The sequence below is a fragment of the Sturnira hondurensis genome, unplaced genomic scaffold, assembly GCF_014824575.4.
Source record: "Sturnira hondurensis isolate 20B ecotype Veracruz unplaced genomic scaffold, ASM1482457v3 Scaffold0004501, whole genome shotgun sequence".
NCBI lineage: Eukaryota > Metazoa > Chordata > Mammalia > Chiroptera > Phyllostomidae > Sturnira > Sturnira hondurensis.
Genome location: NW_028077132.1, coordinates 296,470 through 316,144, shown reverse-complemented (window position 1 = coordinate 316,144; position 19,675 = coordinate 296,470). Strand labels below are relative to the sequence as shown.

The following is a 19,675-nucleotide window of genomic DNA, read 5'->3' as shown; positions in this document are numbered from 1 at the left end:
GGCCACACCAGCCTGCCTGGGTCAGGTGCAGACCCATCCCAGTTCTGTGGGGGAACTCCAGGCCCTCTGCCCAACCTTGGTTGGGTTTGCTGCCAGGCTGGCAGGCCAAGGGACTGTCACAGGAAAATCCTTCAGTTTACTTTCCAAAAACATTCTCCTTTAGAAAGCCTGCCTCTCAGCACAGCCTAATCCCCCAGCCAGACCAGTGACTATCGGAGTCAGAGCCCGACACTGCACCTCTCAATTCTCCTGAGCTGGCAACCACAGAGTCAACAATTGATCTCAGCCCTTTGTCCGTAGTACCCTCTCTGCAAACTCAAGCAAACACGTCTCTCCCGGGTCCCAACCTTGCTTGGCAGGGGAGGGAGGGAGCTGATAACCCAGCTCTCTCCAAAGGACCCTTTGGCAGGCCTGGGGCTCCCGAAGAGTCCCCAGTAGATGTACCAGGAGCCCAGAGGCGGGCACTGGGCTCTGGGTGCTGGCCCAGGCCACTGCTGCTCCTGTCTTTTCTCCATCCCTGAGACTCTACTGTCCTGCAGCCATCTCCTTGCCTTTCTGGCTTTTCCATGACCATTATGATTTCTGGTCTCTTATTTTCATATATGCTGGGGAACTGTTCTCTGTTTGCTCTGTTCCTCCATAGATCATGGATTGGCCAGGATTTCCTCCCATGTGTACTGGGAAATGGAATCCGCTCTGTCCTACTCCGCCAACCATCTTGGAATTCCCTGAACTATACAAAATTCTTGAACATGTTGGGCTGCTCGCTTTATTCTTTCAGAAAACATTTTTTGAATTTCTGCTCTGTGTCAGGCACTGGGAATAAAGAAGGCAGTGACCAAAGCAGATACACATCGTTGCTTTCATGGAACTTACATTCTTGTGGTAGGAGACAGTAAATAAGTAAAATATATAGTAAGTAAGATAATGTTGAGTGCCATAGGGGAAGAACAAAAGCAGAATAAAGGTCATAGTGCTGTTGAATGGGTGAAGAGGGCTGAAATTTTAAATGAGGTGGTTTTATTTAAAGGAAATGGCTCACCAAAAATGTGACGTTTGAGGAAAGACTGGCAGGCAAGGGAATGAGCCAGTGAATATCTAGTGGAAGAATGTGCTAATCAGGAAATAAGTATAAAGGCCCTAAGACAGGAAGGTTTCTAGAATATTCCATCAACAGCAAGTAGGTCAGTATGTCTAGAGCCATGTTAAGGAAGGGGAAAGTAGTAGGAGATGAGGTTAGAGTGGTGATGTAGGTGAAGGGGCAGCTCATATATGGGGCCTCATAGATCATTGTAAGGACTAGGTATTTTGTTCTTAGGCATATGGATGGCCATTGGAAGGTTTTGAGCAGAGGACTAACGTGATCTGAGTTAATTTTTCCAAGGATTACCCAGTTGCTATGCTGAAAAAAGACTAGGGGACAGGGATAGAAGTAGGAAAACTTGTGTGTGGTATTTGTAATAATCCAGAGAGGAGATGATAGAGGATTGGCCTAGGATACTAACACTAAGCATGAAGAAAAGTCATCAAATTCTGGATACATACTGAAGGTATAGCCAACAGGATTTGCTGATGGGACAGATGTGGGGTATGAGAGAAAGGTTGGGATCAAAGATGGCTCTAAAATTTTTGATTCTTAGATACATGGACATTTATTGAGAAGAGGAAAACTAGGACAAGGGGTTTTCTGCTTGTTTATTGTTTTTTTTGGGGGGGGGGTGAGGGGAAGTGCTCTTTCCATTATCTATTGTTGTATAACAAATATTCCCAAAACTTAGTGGCTTAAGTCAATGACTTACTTTTCTCACAACTGTATGTATGTTGACTGGATTGTTCTTTGTTATAGCCTGAATATTTGTGTTCCCCAAATCTCATATGTTGAAGTCTTCACTTCAGTGGAGATGGGGGCCTTTAGGAGATACTTAGGGTTAGATATGGTTATGATGGTAGGGCTTTCATGAAGGATTAGCACCCTTATAAGGAGAGGCCAGAGAGATCCCTAGCCCTTTCTATCATGTGAGGACACAGCAAGAAGGTCATCTGTGAACTAGGGAGTAGCCTCTCAGCAGTCCCTGAATCTGCTAGTGCGTTGATCTAGTGAGGAAATAAATTTCTGTTGTTTAAGCCAGCCAGTCCATGGTATTTTGTTATGGCAGCCCAAGCTGACTAAGACATTTTTGTACTGGTTTTGCCTGGGCTCAGCTAAAATGGCTAAGATGGTTGGGCTTCTCTGTCCACCTGGCATTTTGTTGTAGGGGGAGCTCTTAGGACAGCATTCCAAGAGGGAGTGTACAGGTTTTTATCAAGCCTCTGCATCTTTTTTGGTGATTTTCCATTGGAAAAAGCAAGTTATATGGCTGAGTCATGTGAGCCACAGGGTTAAATCAGTGTGGGAGGGAATACATAAGGGTGTGGATACTGTGATAGTATGATTCACTATGAGCTAGTACTGTATCAATCTATCATAGGAGCCAAGCTTAGAAGTTGGGTTTCAGAGTGAGATGCCCTCTAGATATATAAGTATAATATTGAGTAGTCTGTGAGCTATGTGGAGCTGATGTTCAAGGCAGAGGTCCAGGCTGAGATATGATGGTTGGTGTCATCAGCACATAGATTCTATTAAAGCCATAAGATTGGTTGAAGTCACCTAGGGAATGGAAGTATATAGAGAAAAAACTCTTCTACAGCCTGATCCACCCTATCATTTTAGAGGTCAGAGTGATGAGGGGGAACCAGTAAAGCAGACTGACAAGAAGCAGGTTAAACATCAGAAAGAGAATTGAAAGAGCAGTAACCCTGAAGCCGAGTGAAGAATGTTTCAAGAACAAAAGGGAACATAAGATGAGGCCTAAGAATTGATCATTGGATTTAGCAATGAAAACGTTATGTGTGATCTTGCTGGGAGCTGTTTTGGTGAAAGCCTAATTTGAGTGAGTTAAGAGAGAATTGGAAGAGAGGAATTCTCGACGGGGAGTATAGACTAGTGCTGTCTAATAAAACCATGTAAGCTGCATATGTAATGTCAAATGTTCTAGTAGTCACATTTTAAAAAAGGTAAAGAGAAACAGGTGAAATTATTTTTTTTCCATTTATTTATCTTTAGAGGGTGAGGGAAGGAGAGAAATATCAATGTATGGTTGCCTCTCATGAGTCCCCTGCTGGAAACTGGCCTGCAACCCAGGCATGTGCCCTGACTGGGAATTGAACCGTGATTGTGTGGTTCACAGGCCCGTGCTCAATCCACTGAGCTACACCAGCCAGGGCTTGAAATTATTTGTAATAATATATCTTATATCTTATTTCACTCAATATATTCAAAGTATTATCATTCCAATATGATTAATATAAAAGTATTACCAGGACATTTTACATCATTGGACATCCAGTGTGTATTTTACACTAACACTTCTTCTCAATTCAAACTAGCCATATCTCAGGGGCTCAATAGCCACACATGACCAGTAGCTACCATATTGGACAGTATAGTTATATACAGCACTTTCAAGGAGTTTTGCTATTAAAGGGGAGAAGAGGAATGAGGCAGTTGCAGCAGCAAGTGAGGTCAAGTTACTGTTTTAGAATGGAAGCTAGTATAATATAGTTTATATGCTATTAGGAATAATCTAGTAAAGAAGAAGAAATTGCTGATATAAGAGAAAAAAGAAAGCTGCTGGAGTGATATTGAGTGGGCAAGAAGGAAGAGGATCTGGATGCAAATGGTAGGGCCAGCATTGGCCAGGAACCTGAGCAGTTCATCTGTGGTAACGGGGTAAAGGCTGAGCATATCAGGTCCCCATACAGATACGATGTTAGATGCAATCATGGGAGTTTATGGAACATTTTTACCTGATTTTTTTTTCTTACCGAAGTAAGAAGCAAAGTCATCATCTGCCATCGAGGATGGGATAAAAGTATTAAACATCTGAGAAGAGAGGAGAAAATACTAAATTGTGACATGAGAGAGTGAATGGATTGGGGAAGTGTAGTTGCCTGGCAACATGAAGGATGCTCTTAAGGTTTGTCATCACAAATTTGAAGTGAGAACAGTCAGTGCAGTATTGTTGTTTTTCTCCAGCCACATTCAACTTTGTAGGTACCAGCAGGGAGGAAAGAAGATTGGAACTTAACCAGATTTGGATTTTTTTCCAAGATGACTACAATAATGAGAGGCTCAATGGAGTCCAGATTGTATGCCAGAGATAATTAGAATTTAAGGCATGAATTTAATGGAAGAAATTTAGAAAATTAGAATTTAAGGAGGAAAGAGGGAGCCATGAGGGATAGCAGAAACATAGAACCAATGGACTGCAGATTCTGGTGAGGTCAAAGAAATGATGGGGTCAAGGTTAGAAAGATTAAGGTGTAAATAGGGAATGCTTGATTTATGGAAGGGATACAGATATTCATAATTAAAAGGTCTCAGACATGACTATGACAATGAGTGGTTGAGGTGTGATAGAGGGCAGTACAGTTAGAGAAGAGGCCAAGAAACTGAGAGGTCAGGATAGTGGAAGATTCAACTAGAGATATGTTGAAATTATCAAGAAGTACAAGAATAGTTTTGGAGAAAGGGGTGGCAAGCCAGTTACTAATATCCTCAAGGAATATTGAGGGCCATGATCCATATGTTTTTAGACAAGTGTAAGAAGAAAGGGTAGTGGATGGTACAGTATGGTGGTTGTGAGGTTTTAGGGAAAAAGGAAGGACCAGTGGTCAGGAAACAGTGAAGCAAAGAAAGAAGTTACCTACTGTAGCTATGTGGGCCACAGGACCAAAACCAGTGTCTTTAGAGGGCTAGAGATGAGGCAGATTTCCATGGGGAGAGGTAGGTGGGGTAAGAATAACAGAATAAAGAAGACATTCAAAGATGTTATTGAAATATTGGGAATTTGGCTAAAGATTTCTCTGTGATTGCATGTCCTATTCCCTTTCCCTGGAATTCCCTTCCTTACCTTGTACACCTAGAAAACTTTTCTTCATCTAGAAAGAGAAAACTTTCTCCAGCTTCCCTTCCTTAGTGACCCCTTTACTTACTGTTCTTAACTCATTGCACCATCTCATTGTTCACTTGTAAGCTGCAGGGTTATTTTCAATTGCAGGGGCTATCTTTGCTTCCTTATTCTCACCACCTACTGTGGAGTCTAGTGCCCAGTGTATACTCGGGATGTTGAGTGAATGTGTAACATGTAGAAGTGAATGAGTTGAAGGTAGCAGGAAGAAAATTGGAGAAGGGAATATTACAGTGCCCAGTCTCATCTCCTTGGTGTAAGTCCTTTCTGGGTGGGATTATAGAATGAGCAAAAGGGACCTTGGGAGCCTCTCTGGGGGTAGGTCTTCACTGCTGGTGGTACAATTGAATTCTTTCCCAGCACTCATAAAGCTTCTTTCTGGCAGAAATCCATTTCAGAAAAAGCTATTATCTAGGTTTTCCCCTACCTTTAGTGCTGAAATGCTTGTATCCTCCTGGGACAGAAGATGCTAGCAGAAAATATCACATTTTTTTCTTAGAATAGAAAACAGTTTTTTGTGTTTAATATTTCTGAAAGTGCTTAACTTTCTGTTTTCCTTTAGAAGAAAACTGATTTTTTTGTGGATTATCCTAGGGCTACATCCAGGTACAGGATATAAAAAAAAAAGAATGGTGTGTGTTTGCATATAATTTGCATATACCTATGTGGATTGGGTCATCTATTCTCAGGGTGTTTTTGTTTTTGTTTTGTTTTTTGTTTTTCAAATAAATTGAATATTTGATCATCTTTGCAATGAAAACAACAAACAGCAGTAAAAAGGCAGCGGAGACCACAGTCAAAGTCTCTCTTCCTAGAGAAGATCACCTTTTTTAAGATTCCCTCTCTTCTAGTCTTTTATGAGATTCTGGATGCCTGTGGTGGACATGGTAAAAATAGCAGCTGCTGTCTGTCTGTATGCCAGACTAGCTGCTGTATTTACTTTTCTATATGTTCTACTCTGCAGCCTTGAAAGGGAGAGGTTAACTTCAGTCTACATAGGGAAAACAGGATTAGAGGGATAGCACAATTTTCCCAAGGTCACCCTTGTGGGTAGTGGCAGAGACAAGATAAACCTAAAGTTGTCTAACCCCAAACCCTTTGTTTTGAACTACTAAGCTGCATTTTCCATCATTGATGTACTGCTTGGTGTTCTGTCTTTTACACTTGCCATTACTAGCCAGGGACTTAGTTTGTCACTCTGTCATTTGAATGACAGTGGACTGTTACACAATATTGATTAACTTAACGTATTTCTCCATTTGCTTTGTTTCTAGTTTCTCAAGATTATAGGCAGTGCAGATGTAAACATCTTTGTGCAAATAAGAGTGGTTTCTTGGGTTTTTGTTTTTTAGGTATTTGATGGTAGTCCTAAAAGTAGGATTGTTGAGCCAGAAAGTCTGTGCCCTTCATTCACCCATTCAGTGGTCATGTTCTGAGTGCTTACTGGAGTGCTGAGTGCTGGAGGTAAAGAGGTCATTCAGAAACGGCCCCTCCCTCAGGGAACTAACAGTCTTGTGTAGCACAGATGATGTAATACAGAGGGAATGATACTAAAGTGGGGATTTGGGCAAGAATCAGTGAGAACACTGAGGAACATGGCCTCTGACAGTGTCTGGATGTTCCTTTTCCCCCATGTAACAGGGCAGAGCAGAGAGGAGCACAATGAGAGGAGGCTGCCCAGCAGTTGAGTCCTTATCCCAGCTTTTCCCAGGTCTGTGGCTCAGCTGGCTCCTGGATGAGGATACTTTCCCATCTGTCCCTTTCCTGCAGCTACCATTACTGCCCAGGTACACTAGGTGCAGCCAAGTAGAAGGTAGAGAGCAGAGACATGTAGGGAAAATGGCTTGGGGCTTGAGGAGTCATATGTATGAATGGCAGTCCTCCAGGTCCCCTCTTCTTCCCTTTTATACAAGCCCCCAGAAGCCACAGTGACAACATGGTGACCTGTTCCCACTCATTTAGCAAATAAGAAAGTGCATGAAGCATAAATAAGTACATAAGGTCAATGTGTTAAAAAACCGAGTAGTGCTAGGTGCTAGGAACACAGAAATGAATTTCACATGGCCCTTGAACCCAAGGCACTGGTCTAGGTGGTTAGGCAGACAAAGAAAGAAATGGTACAACTTGGTGTGATGGAAGTCTGTGGGAATAGCAAGGGGCGTTTGAGCAGTGAGTGCCCTGGAAGTGTCTGAAAGCCTAGTGCTCTGCAATTGTGACTTTGGCTGTGGTGCTGCCCATCTCCCAGACCCATTTTCCCCCTATAAAATAGAGGGATGAGTTTGATACCCTCAAGCAGCCTTCCGACTCAGTTGTGCTGTGACTCTGCCTCTTGTCAGAGAGCAAGGCTGACCTGCTCCCGCAGAAGACACAACTTGGCTTTAGCCACTCCATCTTGCTCATCTTTTCCCCTCCAACCTCAGCCCCACCCCACCCCATAGAGTTCTTCGGTGTTCTGCTTCCAGCCTTCTTCTTCTCTTGGTCTACATATACTCCTGTGATTTTGGTTAGCATTATGCGCTGATGACACCTCTATTTGGATATTCAGTCCATCCTCTTCACTAACTTTGTGATTCATATACAGGCATACCTTGCTTTATTGAACTTTTCAGATGTTGTGTTTTCATCAACCTTGAGGCAAAGCCCTCCACCAGCAAAAAGTTTACAACTCACTGTAGGCTCATATGATGGTTAGCATTTTTTAGCAATACATTTTCTTAAATTAAGGTATGTACATTGTTTTTAAAGATATAATGCTATTGCATACTTAATTAACTACAGTATGATTTAAACATATACTGAGAAATCACAAAAATAATTGTGTGGCTCGCTTTAATGCAAGTAACCAAAGTTGCAATATTTCCAAGGTATGCCTATAATAACAAAAATAATCAGTATCTGTTAAACCCCAGATTTGATACTACAATAATTACTTAAATTATCTCACATCATCTACCCAACAATCTTGTGAAGTGGGCAGTGGTACCACATTTTATAGATGACTGAAACTGAATTCAAGAGATACTCAGGCTTGCTCAAGACCCTGGAGTTAATAAATGACAAGACCCAGGATTTGAAAACCTGTCTGCCAGGATCTGACATTCACACTGTTAGCCATCACACCATATATCCCAGAATTCATCCAGGCACCAAAGAGATATTTCTGCTAAGATATTCCACAGGCACCTGAATTTCAACACATCTAAAATTGGCCTCATTATTTTCCTGCTTTCTCCATCTCAGTAAATGGTTTAACCCAATGACACCCAAACTAGAGCCTTATTAGATCCTTCCTCACCCTTTCTTCCAATATCCAATCTTCTGTGACTTCCTGCTGATTCCCTCCACGTTTCTCCATCCCTACTGCTATTCAAGGCCATCCATACTCTTCCCTTTTTGGGTTCCTGCAGCAATCTCTTTATCAGTCTCCTAGTCTCTATGCCTTCTGCCCCAAGCCATCCTCCCCACAGTAGTGGGCCAGGGTGATCCTTCTCAAGCACACATCTAGTGTCATCACTTTCCAGCTTCAAATCTTGCAGTGTTTTCTATGGCTCAGCAGTAGAGCTCAAAGCTGTTCCACCCATGGGCAGAAATCTATCTAAGAAGAAATGTTTTGTTCAGTCCATTAAGCATGCTTAAAATATTTTGAATCATTTGCCAGCACTTAGAAATCAGGAAACTCCACATGAAAGGTTTATTTCTGGCTTCTCTTGCAAAAGCAATAAAACTGGCAACTCTGGGCCCACGGCTGTGCAGATCAATGATTGGATCGAGATGAGTGGTGGTTGCCCTCTTTAGAAGGAGCATGGGCTTTCTAGTTGGCCAGTCTCTAGTATCCCTAATGTTTCTTTGTCCCTGATCAGTCCCCTGCTCCCAGTTACCTGCCTGAGTCTTGAGGCATTTGGGCTCATGATCCTGCAGCACAGGGTGGAGTCCAGAGGCCTCAGCCTGGCCCCTAAAGTCCTGTGTGGCCCAGCTCGGAGCAGACCAGCTTTGCCAACCTCTTAAGTTTTATTTCAGCTCTCTACCCCAGCGCACTCTCCTCTGTGGCCCCAACTCTTATACAACTATGGACCCACTGAACCAAGAGGTAGTTCATGTTTCCACACTTGCCCCACAAAGCTGAGTTTTGTCCTTCCATAATACAGGGACAAACAAAAGTAGGTTCACAGTTGTTCATGCAGAAAATAATACAATGAGTAATAAAGAATAATAAAAGAATCAAACTCTGTTTTTCCTACTCACAGCTGCAAACCTACATTTGCCCACCCTCTATGTGGTACAGACCTTGGTCTCCGCACCCATTGTACTGGTTCATAATTGTTGACTGGCATGTCTTCCTCCTTTGCCTGACTGTGAATCTGAGATTGTAGGGAGCATTTCTTTTTTATTTTCCTATCCCCAAAGCTTTGCACAGGCCTTAGAACAGGAGTGTCAAACTCATTTTCACCAGGGGCCATATCAGCCTCGTGGTTGCCTTCAGAGGGCTGAAATAATTTTAGGACTGTATAAATGTAACTACTCCTTAACTGTTAAGGAGTTGAAATAACATTCAACCCTTTGACAGTAACCACGAGGCTGATGTGGCCCCCGGTGAAAATGAGTTTGACACCCCTGCCTTAGAATATAATAGGTGCCTAATAACTGATGAATGGATGGATGAATCAGTGAAAGACTCACTTGAAAAAATTTACTCCAGGATGTGTAATAATTTTGCCACCTACTTGCTTGGGGTAGAGGGTTCTAGGTTCCCTTCATTCTGGACCACTCCTTTCTAAGGCTCCACTCAGAGTGACAGTCACAACATTTATAAGCCTACTGGGATGGTGGTTCTTAGTGATGGTAAAGGGAAAATAATATTATTTGTGATGTACTAGGGGAGGGAGTTGTCTTGCAGTTGGGACATGGCACCACCATTGTATGTGGCACCTTCTTTAGTTATTTGAATAATAATAATGGTATAGTAATTATAGTATCTAACACACACTGTACATTTACATTGTATAAGATCTTGTTCTAACAGCTCTCAATATATTATGTCCTTTACTTCTCATAACAATTTTAAGAAGTAAGTAGGACTGTTATGCCCATTTCACAGAAAACTCAGCTGAGATTTGGGGAGCTTAAACAACTTTTCCAGGGTCACACAGCCAGTAAGTGATAAAATACAGGTTTAAAACCAAGTCTGTCTGTCATCACAGTTAACATTCTCAACCACCATGCTATACCCAATAATTGACATTTCTCTTCTGAAACTTGAGGGAATACACACACACACACACACACACACACACACACACATATACATTCCTAGTAATAATTAAAAGCAAAAGAAAAGGAACTCCAAAGGCATAAAGAGCCAAGGAGATACACCCATGGGCTAGCAGTAGTTGCATTTGGGTAATAGAGTTGGGGATGATTTTCTTCTTTTCTTCCATCTTGTTTCTACTCTTTAACATTTTCTAAATTCCCTTTAGTGAGCATGTTTTACTCTTCTAAATTAAGTTTAAGTGTCTTATTTAATCAAAAGATTATCATTTCAACATGTAATCAATATAAAATTAACATATTTTACATTCTTGTCCATAAGCAAAATTTGTATATTTTGCACTTACAGTGTATTTCTATTTTAGTCACATTCTATTTTATGTTATTACTTTTACACTAAGTAAAAGCTCTCTCTTTGTAATGGTCTCAGCATTACATGGCAGAACAGAGGTTGGGAGGGGGCTGATTGGAGTACCCAGGTAATCAGTAGGGCTGTGTCTTAGGTAGCTGTCACTGAGCACTGAAAGGGGGTAATCTGCAGGCAGCAGCTGTGGCCTCAGCACCTGCACCTTGTGTGGCAAAGGAGGAGAAGTGCGTCATTAACCCTACTACCTCACCATCTCCCCTTTTTCTTCAGGTGCTTACACCCCAGAGCCCCTCAGCTGTTTCCAGTGGGCACTTCTCTCAACTGGCCTCATGTTCTTTTATCACTTCAGCATCTTACAGATCCTGGGCCTGGTAAGTTTGGTTCTAACCCCTTCCATCCCCTCTGTTTGAAGTTTCTTCATAAATCTTGATAATCCTGGTTGGCACTGGTGCATTGTTTTGTATTGAAAATACAAGATGCCAAAGGCCAGGACATCAGATTGTTGTGTCTGGGTTGCTGATTTATGGTTTGCAGCCATGGCTTCACTAAGCAGTTTTCTGAGTCCTTTAGTAATGGCTGTTTCTTTCATCCTTTGGGAGGCAAGGATGCCACCTTTCAGTCATAGCCACTTGGGTCAGAAACAGTGAGCTACAATTAGAAAGTGGTTTGCTGTGGATCCCATGGTAGGCATGGCCATAACCCTTACTCTGGGCCTGAGTAGACCTTTGGGCCTACTCCCAGACCCTGAGTTGTGTGGCCAGTGGAAGTACAGTGTTGGGAATTCTGGGGTGTTCAGATCTGCTGAGAGCTTGGATGATGGCTGGACTCAGTATTTGAATTATCCAGAACTGAAGAATACTGAGTATATGGATGCCTGTTGGTGGTAAAGTGAATAGGAAAAGCTCAGGGCTGGGGCTTGGGGGGGGCCGGTCAGGAGACCCAATTTCAAGTCCTGGTTCTGCCACCTCATCCTCAAGGGTGAGTCACCTCATCCTCAAGGGTGGAGAGCTCTGTGCCCCTCAGTGACATGGTACAAAACCCCTAACCTCCCCAACAGGTCGTGAGGACTGGTTTTTAACGTGAATGGGTTTGAAGGAGGAAGGTGTAGTGGCTGTCCTTGGGGCAGGAGTGGCATGTCTGGATTTGTGTGTGAGCAGAAGTAATGTAGTATTTTCCATGTGGAGCCTTGCAGGATCTGGCAGGATTAGGGTGTATAATCAATGTCAGCAGTGCCTTTATAGAAGCAATTACCTTCTTTTCCCTACCCTAGCATATTGTTCTACTCTGGTTTACCTTGGGGTGTGGTTTGAGCTCCTTGCCGAAAGTGTGCATGCTTCCTGACAATAGGGATGAAGTAGTATGACCTTCACACCTTTATTTGCACTGCTCTCTATTGGGCCTCCTTGATTCCAGAAGAGTCAGTGTCCTTATGTCACCATCCATACCATACTTGATCCCACTTCCGGGCTGGTTTAAGCCGCACCTCCTACAAGGAAGGCTCTGCTTACTCCATTCTTCGCCGTGACCACCATTCATCCTTCATGAGTCCATTCAGGTGCCACTTCCTTCATGAAATCTTACCTGAACACTTTGTCCCCATTCTGTACATTATGTGGGTCTGGTGAGGCAGACCCGGTGAGCTCCATCTGGTCTAAGGTCGGATGTGGTAGACAGATCACCCTAACTTGATTGGTTGCCAATTATGTGGAGGCAGGGACCATGCTGTTAACTGTTCTTTTCTCCCATAACACCTTTCCAGGGACTAGGCACATAGTAGATGCTTAGGAATAACAACAGGCCCTATGCTCGACATAGAATGCAAGATGGAGCAAAACCAAACAGATCTTCCAGTGGACGATGGCCTTCCCCATCACCTCCAGAGGGCTCTAGCTTTGACTCACTCATGAAACCTAGGGGAGAAAAATCCTATTATGAACAGGTGGGGATTTGTTAATCCCTACTTGTCTAGTTTCCCTTTAGGTAGAGATGGCTGAACTGGCAGAAGCCAGAGAAAGCCTAAGGATGGTGAACGCTCACTTTACCTCCCTTGTCCCTGCAGGTCACCGAAGTGAATTTGAACAACATGCTGTGTCCGGCCATCTCAGACCCATTCTACGGCCCCTGGTATCGCATCTGGGCCTCGGGACACCAGACTCTCATGACCATGACCCACGGGAAGCTGGTCATCCTGTTCTCATATATGGTTGGGCCCTTGTGTAAATATCTGCTGGATTTGCTCCGGCTTCCAGCCAAGAAAATAGACTGAAGGTGGTTTTTTTCTCTCCCTGAGGAAATAAGTCCTGACTTGATTTTAAAGAACACCCAGTTCTTAATGACATCTTGGGAGAGGGCAGTACAATGTTTGGTGTATTTCTTTTTTCCTCCTTTCTGTCCCTTTCTTCCACCACTCTTCCTTTCCCGGCTCTTCCTCCCAGGACATTGCCTGGAATGTGGGTGTAGTGCTGAGGGCTGAATCTGTTCTTCATCCCCTGCTCCTTCTTCTTGCTCCCAGTGGCCTTACATAGGGAGACAGTAGTCAGTAGCTTTCACTCTGCTTGTTGGTGCTCTAACAACAGCTGGTTGAGGAGAAAGGAAACAACAAGCAGTAGTTACTTGGGCATAGAAGTGATAAGATTGGTTGTGTTTCATTTCTCTACTGCCAGGGACCTACAGATTTGTGCTGGGGTCCCCTTTGTCTCCAGCAAAACCCCCATTGTAAGGGGACTGAGACCTTGTTTCTATACCAGCAGGAGGCCAAGAGCCATGGGATTTCCCAACTCATGGCCAAAATAGAACTGGCCAGATTCTTACCATTGGTGTCTCATGACTCAAAGCAAACAACCGACCAGCCATACTCTCCAAGAGGCTGCCTGCCATGGGACATGGGATACTACCCGGTCCGAGGCTTGATTGCATTGAAGAGGATAGAGAGCTGCTGCAATGGCAGATCTGAAGTGAACAACATTTAAATGTCCACAAGTAATTCTAGGCAGGACTCTGGGCACATTCTGCCTGTGAGAGCTGAGGACTAGCCCACATCCCAAGCAAAAGTGAGTCTAGAAATTAATCAACAGAAGTGGTAACTTGAGAAAACAAAAAACAGACTTGACTCATATGTTCCATTTCAGTGTCATGTTGGTAAGAGATGCCAGTTGAATCTTGAGTGCCCCTTAAAGGTTCTCTCTCTCTTTGGTTTTTGTTTGTTTGCCTTTTTTGCTTTTTGGCTTTCATTTGCTTGCTCATTTGTTTTTGGATGTTTGAGTCTGGAGAATCCTTGCACCAGGGCGTCTCTCTGGAAGGGCTCTCGCCAGTGCATTTTGTGGCTTCACAGGATATGTCAGTGTCTTGGGTTTCAGAAGATACAGATCCTGCTGGTGTTGTGTCCCTAGGGCCAGGTATCGTCACTGTAGCCAGACACAGTACTGAATTGTTTATCATGGGAGGCATCATATGCTTCCCACTCTGCCTACTCCTAAACCCATGTCTAGGTTGAAAGGGAGGTACAAAGGAATTAAATCCTCATGGGTGGAGATGCAGCTGCTCCAAATGGAAGACCTTTTGTTGAAAGACTAGGTAAGACACTCATGGATCTCAAGAAGGGAGACAGTGGCTGGGCTTTTGCTCATTTCTTGTTAGCTTGTATTGAGGAGATTTGCCTAAGAACAGAAAAGATGGTTCAGTGACTTCCTGTGGTGGGCCTCCCCTCCCATCTTCCACTCTAGGCAACCCAGTTACCCTGGACCAGTTTCAGTATTTCAGGTGTTACTGTATGAGATGTAGATTGAGCTTTAGTGACTCAGTGGTTACAATTTTAACAAATGGACCTACAGGAGGTAGCAGAATGTAGGACAGTCTCTGAGCAAGGGGAGGCCCAGGGCAGCAACCATGGAACCGCCCTTTTGCAGATGCCTGCTGGCACTGACATTATCAACCCCCAGGGTGTAGGGCAACTAGAGGGAGAACACTGGGTACTCATAGTCCCCATGAGCTCTGAGAGACACGTAACCTTCATTTTCTGCTGTCTTTGAGGATATGAACAAGTTTTTCTTAGTGCCTTTCACTCTAGGGTTGTGTTCCAGAAGAGGAGCCTTTTGATTGGCAAGATTTGCCTTGCCCACCATCAAAGTGCTGCGTGGAGGATGGGCTGATAAGGAAATGTGCAAGGCCTCAGTGCTCCTCAGCCTCTTTACGAGAAGAAAAGTTGGAAGGAGGTCATGGGTGGAGCCCTTAGGGGCCTGTCCTGCCCCCTACCAGTGCATGGAATCTTTGTAGGCAGGTGATATGCCTCAGCTGGCAACAGGGCTATAAGTGACTCTGCAGAAGCTCTTTCTCCCTGTGTGGCATGGTACAGGTTGCCAGTCCACCCGAGTTTTTCCTACATTGGCATGCCTCTAAAGCTTGCCTTTGCTCTGGCTACAGCTCAGTGTCCCATTCTGGTTGGCACTTTGTGCTGCTTGGGAGGAAAGAAGAAAGTGAAAGCCATGTGTCTGCCCTGGCCAAGCCAAAGATGGATACACCTGTCAGAGAAGGGAATACGTGAAGGGGAGATGCAGGGGTTCTGAGGGCCAGGCTGGCTCAGAAACATGGAGGTGGGAGGAACAGAGAGGAACAGTGAACCTAGTCCAGAGGCTTCACAGGGCACCAGGGCCTCTGTTTGAGGTGTTAGGGAGCAGTGTGCATCTGAATTGGTCTGTACCTCACTTGCACCTTGGACCAAACCTGGCCAAAAACCTGGCAGCCTGCCTTGGAGAGAGGTGCCTTTACCAGTGGGTTTGAACTTCCCAGCTCCTCCTCAGGCCCTTCCTCTCAGTGCCAGGAGGCTCCCCAACCACTCTGGCCAAGTCTCCGTGGCATTAGCCAGCACTTGTGAGCTCTGTGTGTGTTTGAGAGAGTGTCTTAGGAGTAGACAGGTTCTTTCAAAATAGCCCTAAGAAGAGAAATGAGTGTTCCCTCAAGACCCTGGGTAGCTTTGGCCAAGGATCTGAGCCAATGAGAAGTCTGTTCAGCTGTCCAACTTGTGGCATCAGCTGAGAAGAGCAGGAATATGGTCATGCCTGCTTGTGGTCTTGGTATTTGGTTTTGGACACCAAAGATGGCCTGGCCTATTTTCTTCCCAGTGATGTGTAACTGTGAGCTTATGAGAAATGACCACAATGACTTTTCTCCACAAGTCAGTGCTCTCTCTTTCCCCTTGAACTTCTCAGCATTCACAGAAGCTGCTTGCAGAGTGGTTGGGATAAGCTGCGTGGGCAGTGCACTTTACCATCCAGTACCACAAGTCTAGGTATCAGATCATCTCTTTAGCTGCAGCCTTGGCCAGGGCTTTGCTATTTGTGCTGCTTGATAATTCAGTTTTCTGGGGAGTAGGCATAGCTACCCACAGATAACAAATTGTCAGCAGGTCTCCAGGTACTGGTATTGGGGCTGGGTGTTGCTGTGGGAGTAAGCCGAGTAGCTCACTAGGTGGTGGAAAGCCCTTTTTCCTGTTCCCCTGGCCAAAAAAGACTTCCCTGAATCTCTAGATGTTGATCCAGAGTCATATGTCCTCTTTGGGAGACTGAAGGGGAGGTATGGGAGGAAAAAAGATGGCCTGAGCCCCACCAGTGTGGTTCAGTTGCTTGGGTGACGTCCTGCAAACCGAAGGGTTACTGGCTCTATTCCTGGTCAAGACAAATGCCTGGGTTGTCAGTTTAGTCCCTGGTTGGGGCGCATATGGAAGGCAATGAATTCATGCTTCTCTTTCACATCGAAGTTTCTCTCCCTCTCTTTCTCCCTCCCTTCCCCTCTCTTTAAAACCCAAATTAAATATATATATATATATATATAAAGAAGGGCCACGCATGACATTGCAGGATAACATGCAGGTGCACTGCTGGTTTTTGGTGAATCTGGAGCGACATAAGAGGGGGGCCTGCAGCCCTTCTTGTGCTCCTTGGCAAGGCCCCAGACAGAAATGACCTTCCTCCTGCCTGCCCTACCCTGACCTGCCCTCTGGGTAGTGGGTAGAGTCCTGATTTGTCAGACAGGGAGTGAGCCTTATTTTTATGTATATAGATCAAGTCAGTTTGTGCTCAGGAAAACCTATTCATGTGTTGTTGCTCTTGTCTGTGACATTTTTGTACAGTGGTTTGCTGCTCAGTGACACAATAAGAAACGAAAGTCATTTTAAGCAAAGCTCTTGTTTTAGAAACTTCCAGTGTCAGTTTTGTTTATATTTTAAAGAATTATTCATTTCTATTGGTGTTTCTGTGGTGGAGAGAATAAGATAGTCTGATCTGTAATTACTTCTGCCAGGAAATTGACAAATGCGTCTGTCCCTCTTACACCTGACCCTCATCCTTCCTCATCCTGAGGGCTGACCCCTTCCTGTCACTGCTCCCCTCAATGGCTCCCTTTTAGACCAGTCTATATAGTCCCCCTAAAGAGTAGCATGGTGAATATTTTTGCCAAGCTGGTTCTTGGTCTTTCTGCTCCCATTAGTTTGTTCACTTCTTGGGGCATTTTGTAATGAGTTTTCTCTGTTTTCTAAAACCTTTTGATTGTACCAAGGTGGTTCTGCAGTCACCTTTGGAAATAAATGGTCATTAATTTATGTACTTAGCATTTTGAATTTTAGTCTTAGGTGTTTTTCTTGATGATCCCTGAATAAAAAAGAACCCTCACCATGGGACTTATTGTTACAATGTTTTCTTCATTTACTGTTATTAAAAGATTTATGAGAACACAGGAGTCTTGGCCTTGCTTCCTAGACCCTCCCAGAAGGCCCCCTGCTTTGAAAAGGAGACAGAAGGGGGCTGCTGGTCCACCACACCATGGAGCAGAGCACCAGAGGCACTCTCTGCAAAGCTTTGCCCTGGGAGCTGTGTGGCAGGATGTGTGGCTTTAAATTCCCACATGCTGCCTGCTTCTGCTAGGGACCCAGGGAGTCTTTTGCTCTTAGCAGCGCTTGTCTGCTGAGGACATTTGCTGCACTCGCTGGGCCCATGTTGCATGGAGCCGGGCTGGATGACTGAGTTAGACAAGGCAATGTTGAAACCAACATGTTCAGACTCAGTCATTCCAAGTTCCCTGAGGGCTGGCTCTGTGCCAGCACTGTTCAACTTGGGCCCTGTGCCCAACACAAGTCAGAATATACTGTGGGGAGAAGTGGAGAAGATAACTCTACTTTGGGTGCAGTCAGACCTGTCTGCCCAAGGCTTCCCACTGAACAGCCCATGGTGAGCATGATTAGGCCAGCTTGACATTACATCAAACAGGCCTTCTTTGGTGTTTTACTGGTGCTGCTGCTTCTTCTAGAAGGGACACAGCTAGCCGAAGTGGCCTGCAGTGCTGCTGGATGTCCTCATTGGTCAGTAGTTGAGCACCCAGCATAGCAAGGAAGCAGGGGCCTGCGACCCTGGGCCACAAAACCACCACGTAGGGCAAGTCCTTTGATCTCTTGCCACGAGATTCTGCATCTACAAAGCAGTAAGTACAGCCGTGTGCCAGGTATGATGCTAAGTCCCTCCACACACAGTACTTCATGTGAATCCCACAAAAAGAGTTGACTGGCAATGCTGTTGCCACCTAACAGAGCTAGTAAATGGAGAAGTGAAACCAATTTTAGAGAGTGTTTTACACTCACGCCCAGACTCTATGATCTGTTTGGGCTGCTGGCGTTCCTGAGCAAATCTGAAAGAGAAGGGAGGAAATCCAGGAGGAGAGCTGGAAAATGACGTGGCAGGCAAGAGAGACGAAAATGAGACCCATGACTGCATGACTGAAATAGTCAAGCCCGTTTTGTTTTGTTTTGTGCTGCCTGCAGGCTTGAGTGGCGAGGCTCAAAGCAGAGCTGAAAGGTATAGGAGTGGGGGTAGGGGAAGGGGCACAAGGGTCTAGGTAGAGCTGGCCCAGGTGGAAGGATGGAAAAAGAAGCTGTTGGATGGATGGGACAAAAGTTGGGCACATGACCTTTCCATGTGTCTCACTTTTCAGGAATTGCTAAATACCAGTGACCTAGGCCATGCCCTCCTCTTGCCTGGGCTAGTGCTTCTGCCTTTGTCTCTGCTCCAGTCTTCTCCCTACTGTGGGCAACTTTTTCAAATACAAATCTGACTGCTTCATTTCCCTGGGCCCTGGAAACATCTAGGTTTCATCTCCTCCCCAGGCCCCCCAGGAACCATACACAGGGGGAGATCGCTTGATCCAGGCATATCATACTCCGTTTATTTGTGCCATTACCTTTACCCACTTCTTTGCCTTTCTCATTGTGCTGTGTTCTTAGCTCTCCACTCTCCCTTCTTGTCCAAAGCTCGAACCTGAGCTCCAGTGTCAGTTCCTGTGCACTGTCTTCCCTGAGCCCCAATCCACATTAGATTCTTCTCTGCTTGGCTTCCACAGCACGTAGTGCTCACTCCTGGGCTGCAATTTGCCCCATGTTGTGTAATCCCTTAAAGCTCACTCATGGCTGTTGAGCTCCTTGAGGGCAGGGTAGGGTCTGATTTTCCCTCCAGCCCCTGGCACCTGGGACCTGCTCCATAGAAGGTGATAAATGAACAGTGATCTTTCTTGGAGTCCTGCAGGCACCATCGTCACCTGAGGGAGAATCCTTGGCCCCGAAGCAGGAGCTATCACCCATCCTGTGAGCTCGGCTGCATGGGATATGTGCTTTTGTTTGTCAAGACACTTCAAGCTCCAGATTGTGGGCCTCCTTGCTCAGGGGCCCATCCTGCTTCTCTGCAGGGCTCTCTGTGGTTGGGATCTTGGATGAGGTGCTGGTGTTGGGATGGAAGAGAACTGAGACAATATTTGTTCACCTGACTCTAACCCAGACCTCTGGGTAAAAGGTGAGGAAGGCATCATCGATCTGCTTTGCCATATCCCTGGCTCATCCTCACCAGGTTCATCCCCATCAGAGTCACCCCTCTGTTTCCAGGGCACACAGACTCGGTGTTTGCATAGTGAAAGCCCAACCAGCCCATGGAATGCATCACCTACACCTTGGAGGGGTACGAAGCAGCTCGGGATGGTTACCATCTGAGCGCCTAGTGAGTTT

At 45.0% G+C, this 19,675-nt stretch overlaps 1 protein-coding gene across 5 annotated transcripts in view; it reads left to right on the top strand.

Annotated features, from left to right (window-relative positions):
- The window catches only part of TMEM164 (transmembrane protein 164), a 209,874-nt gene extending 192,511 nt beyond the window's left edge, over nucleotides 1-17,363 (top strand). For all 5 annotated transcript variants that reach the window (XM_037045904.1, XM_037045908.1, XM_037045905.1 and 2 more), the window contains 2 exons: nucleotides 10,912-11,012; nucleotides 12,701-17,363. In XM_037045904.1, coding sequence (XP_036901799.1) covers nucleotides 10,912-11,012; nucleotides 12,701-12,907 — 308 coding nt within the window. In that variant the 3' untranslated portion in view covers nucleotides 12,908-17,363. The remainder of the gene's footprint in view (nucleotides 1-10,911; nucleotides 11,013-12,700) is intronic.
- Nucleotides 17,364-19,675: the final 2,312 nt, after the last annotated feature.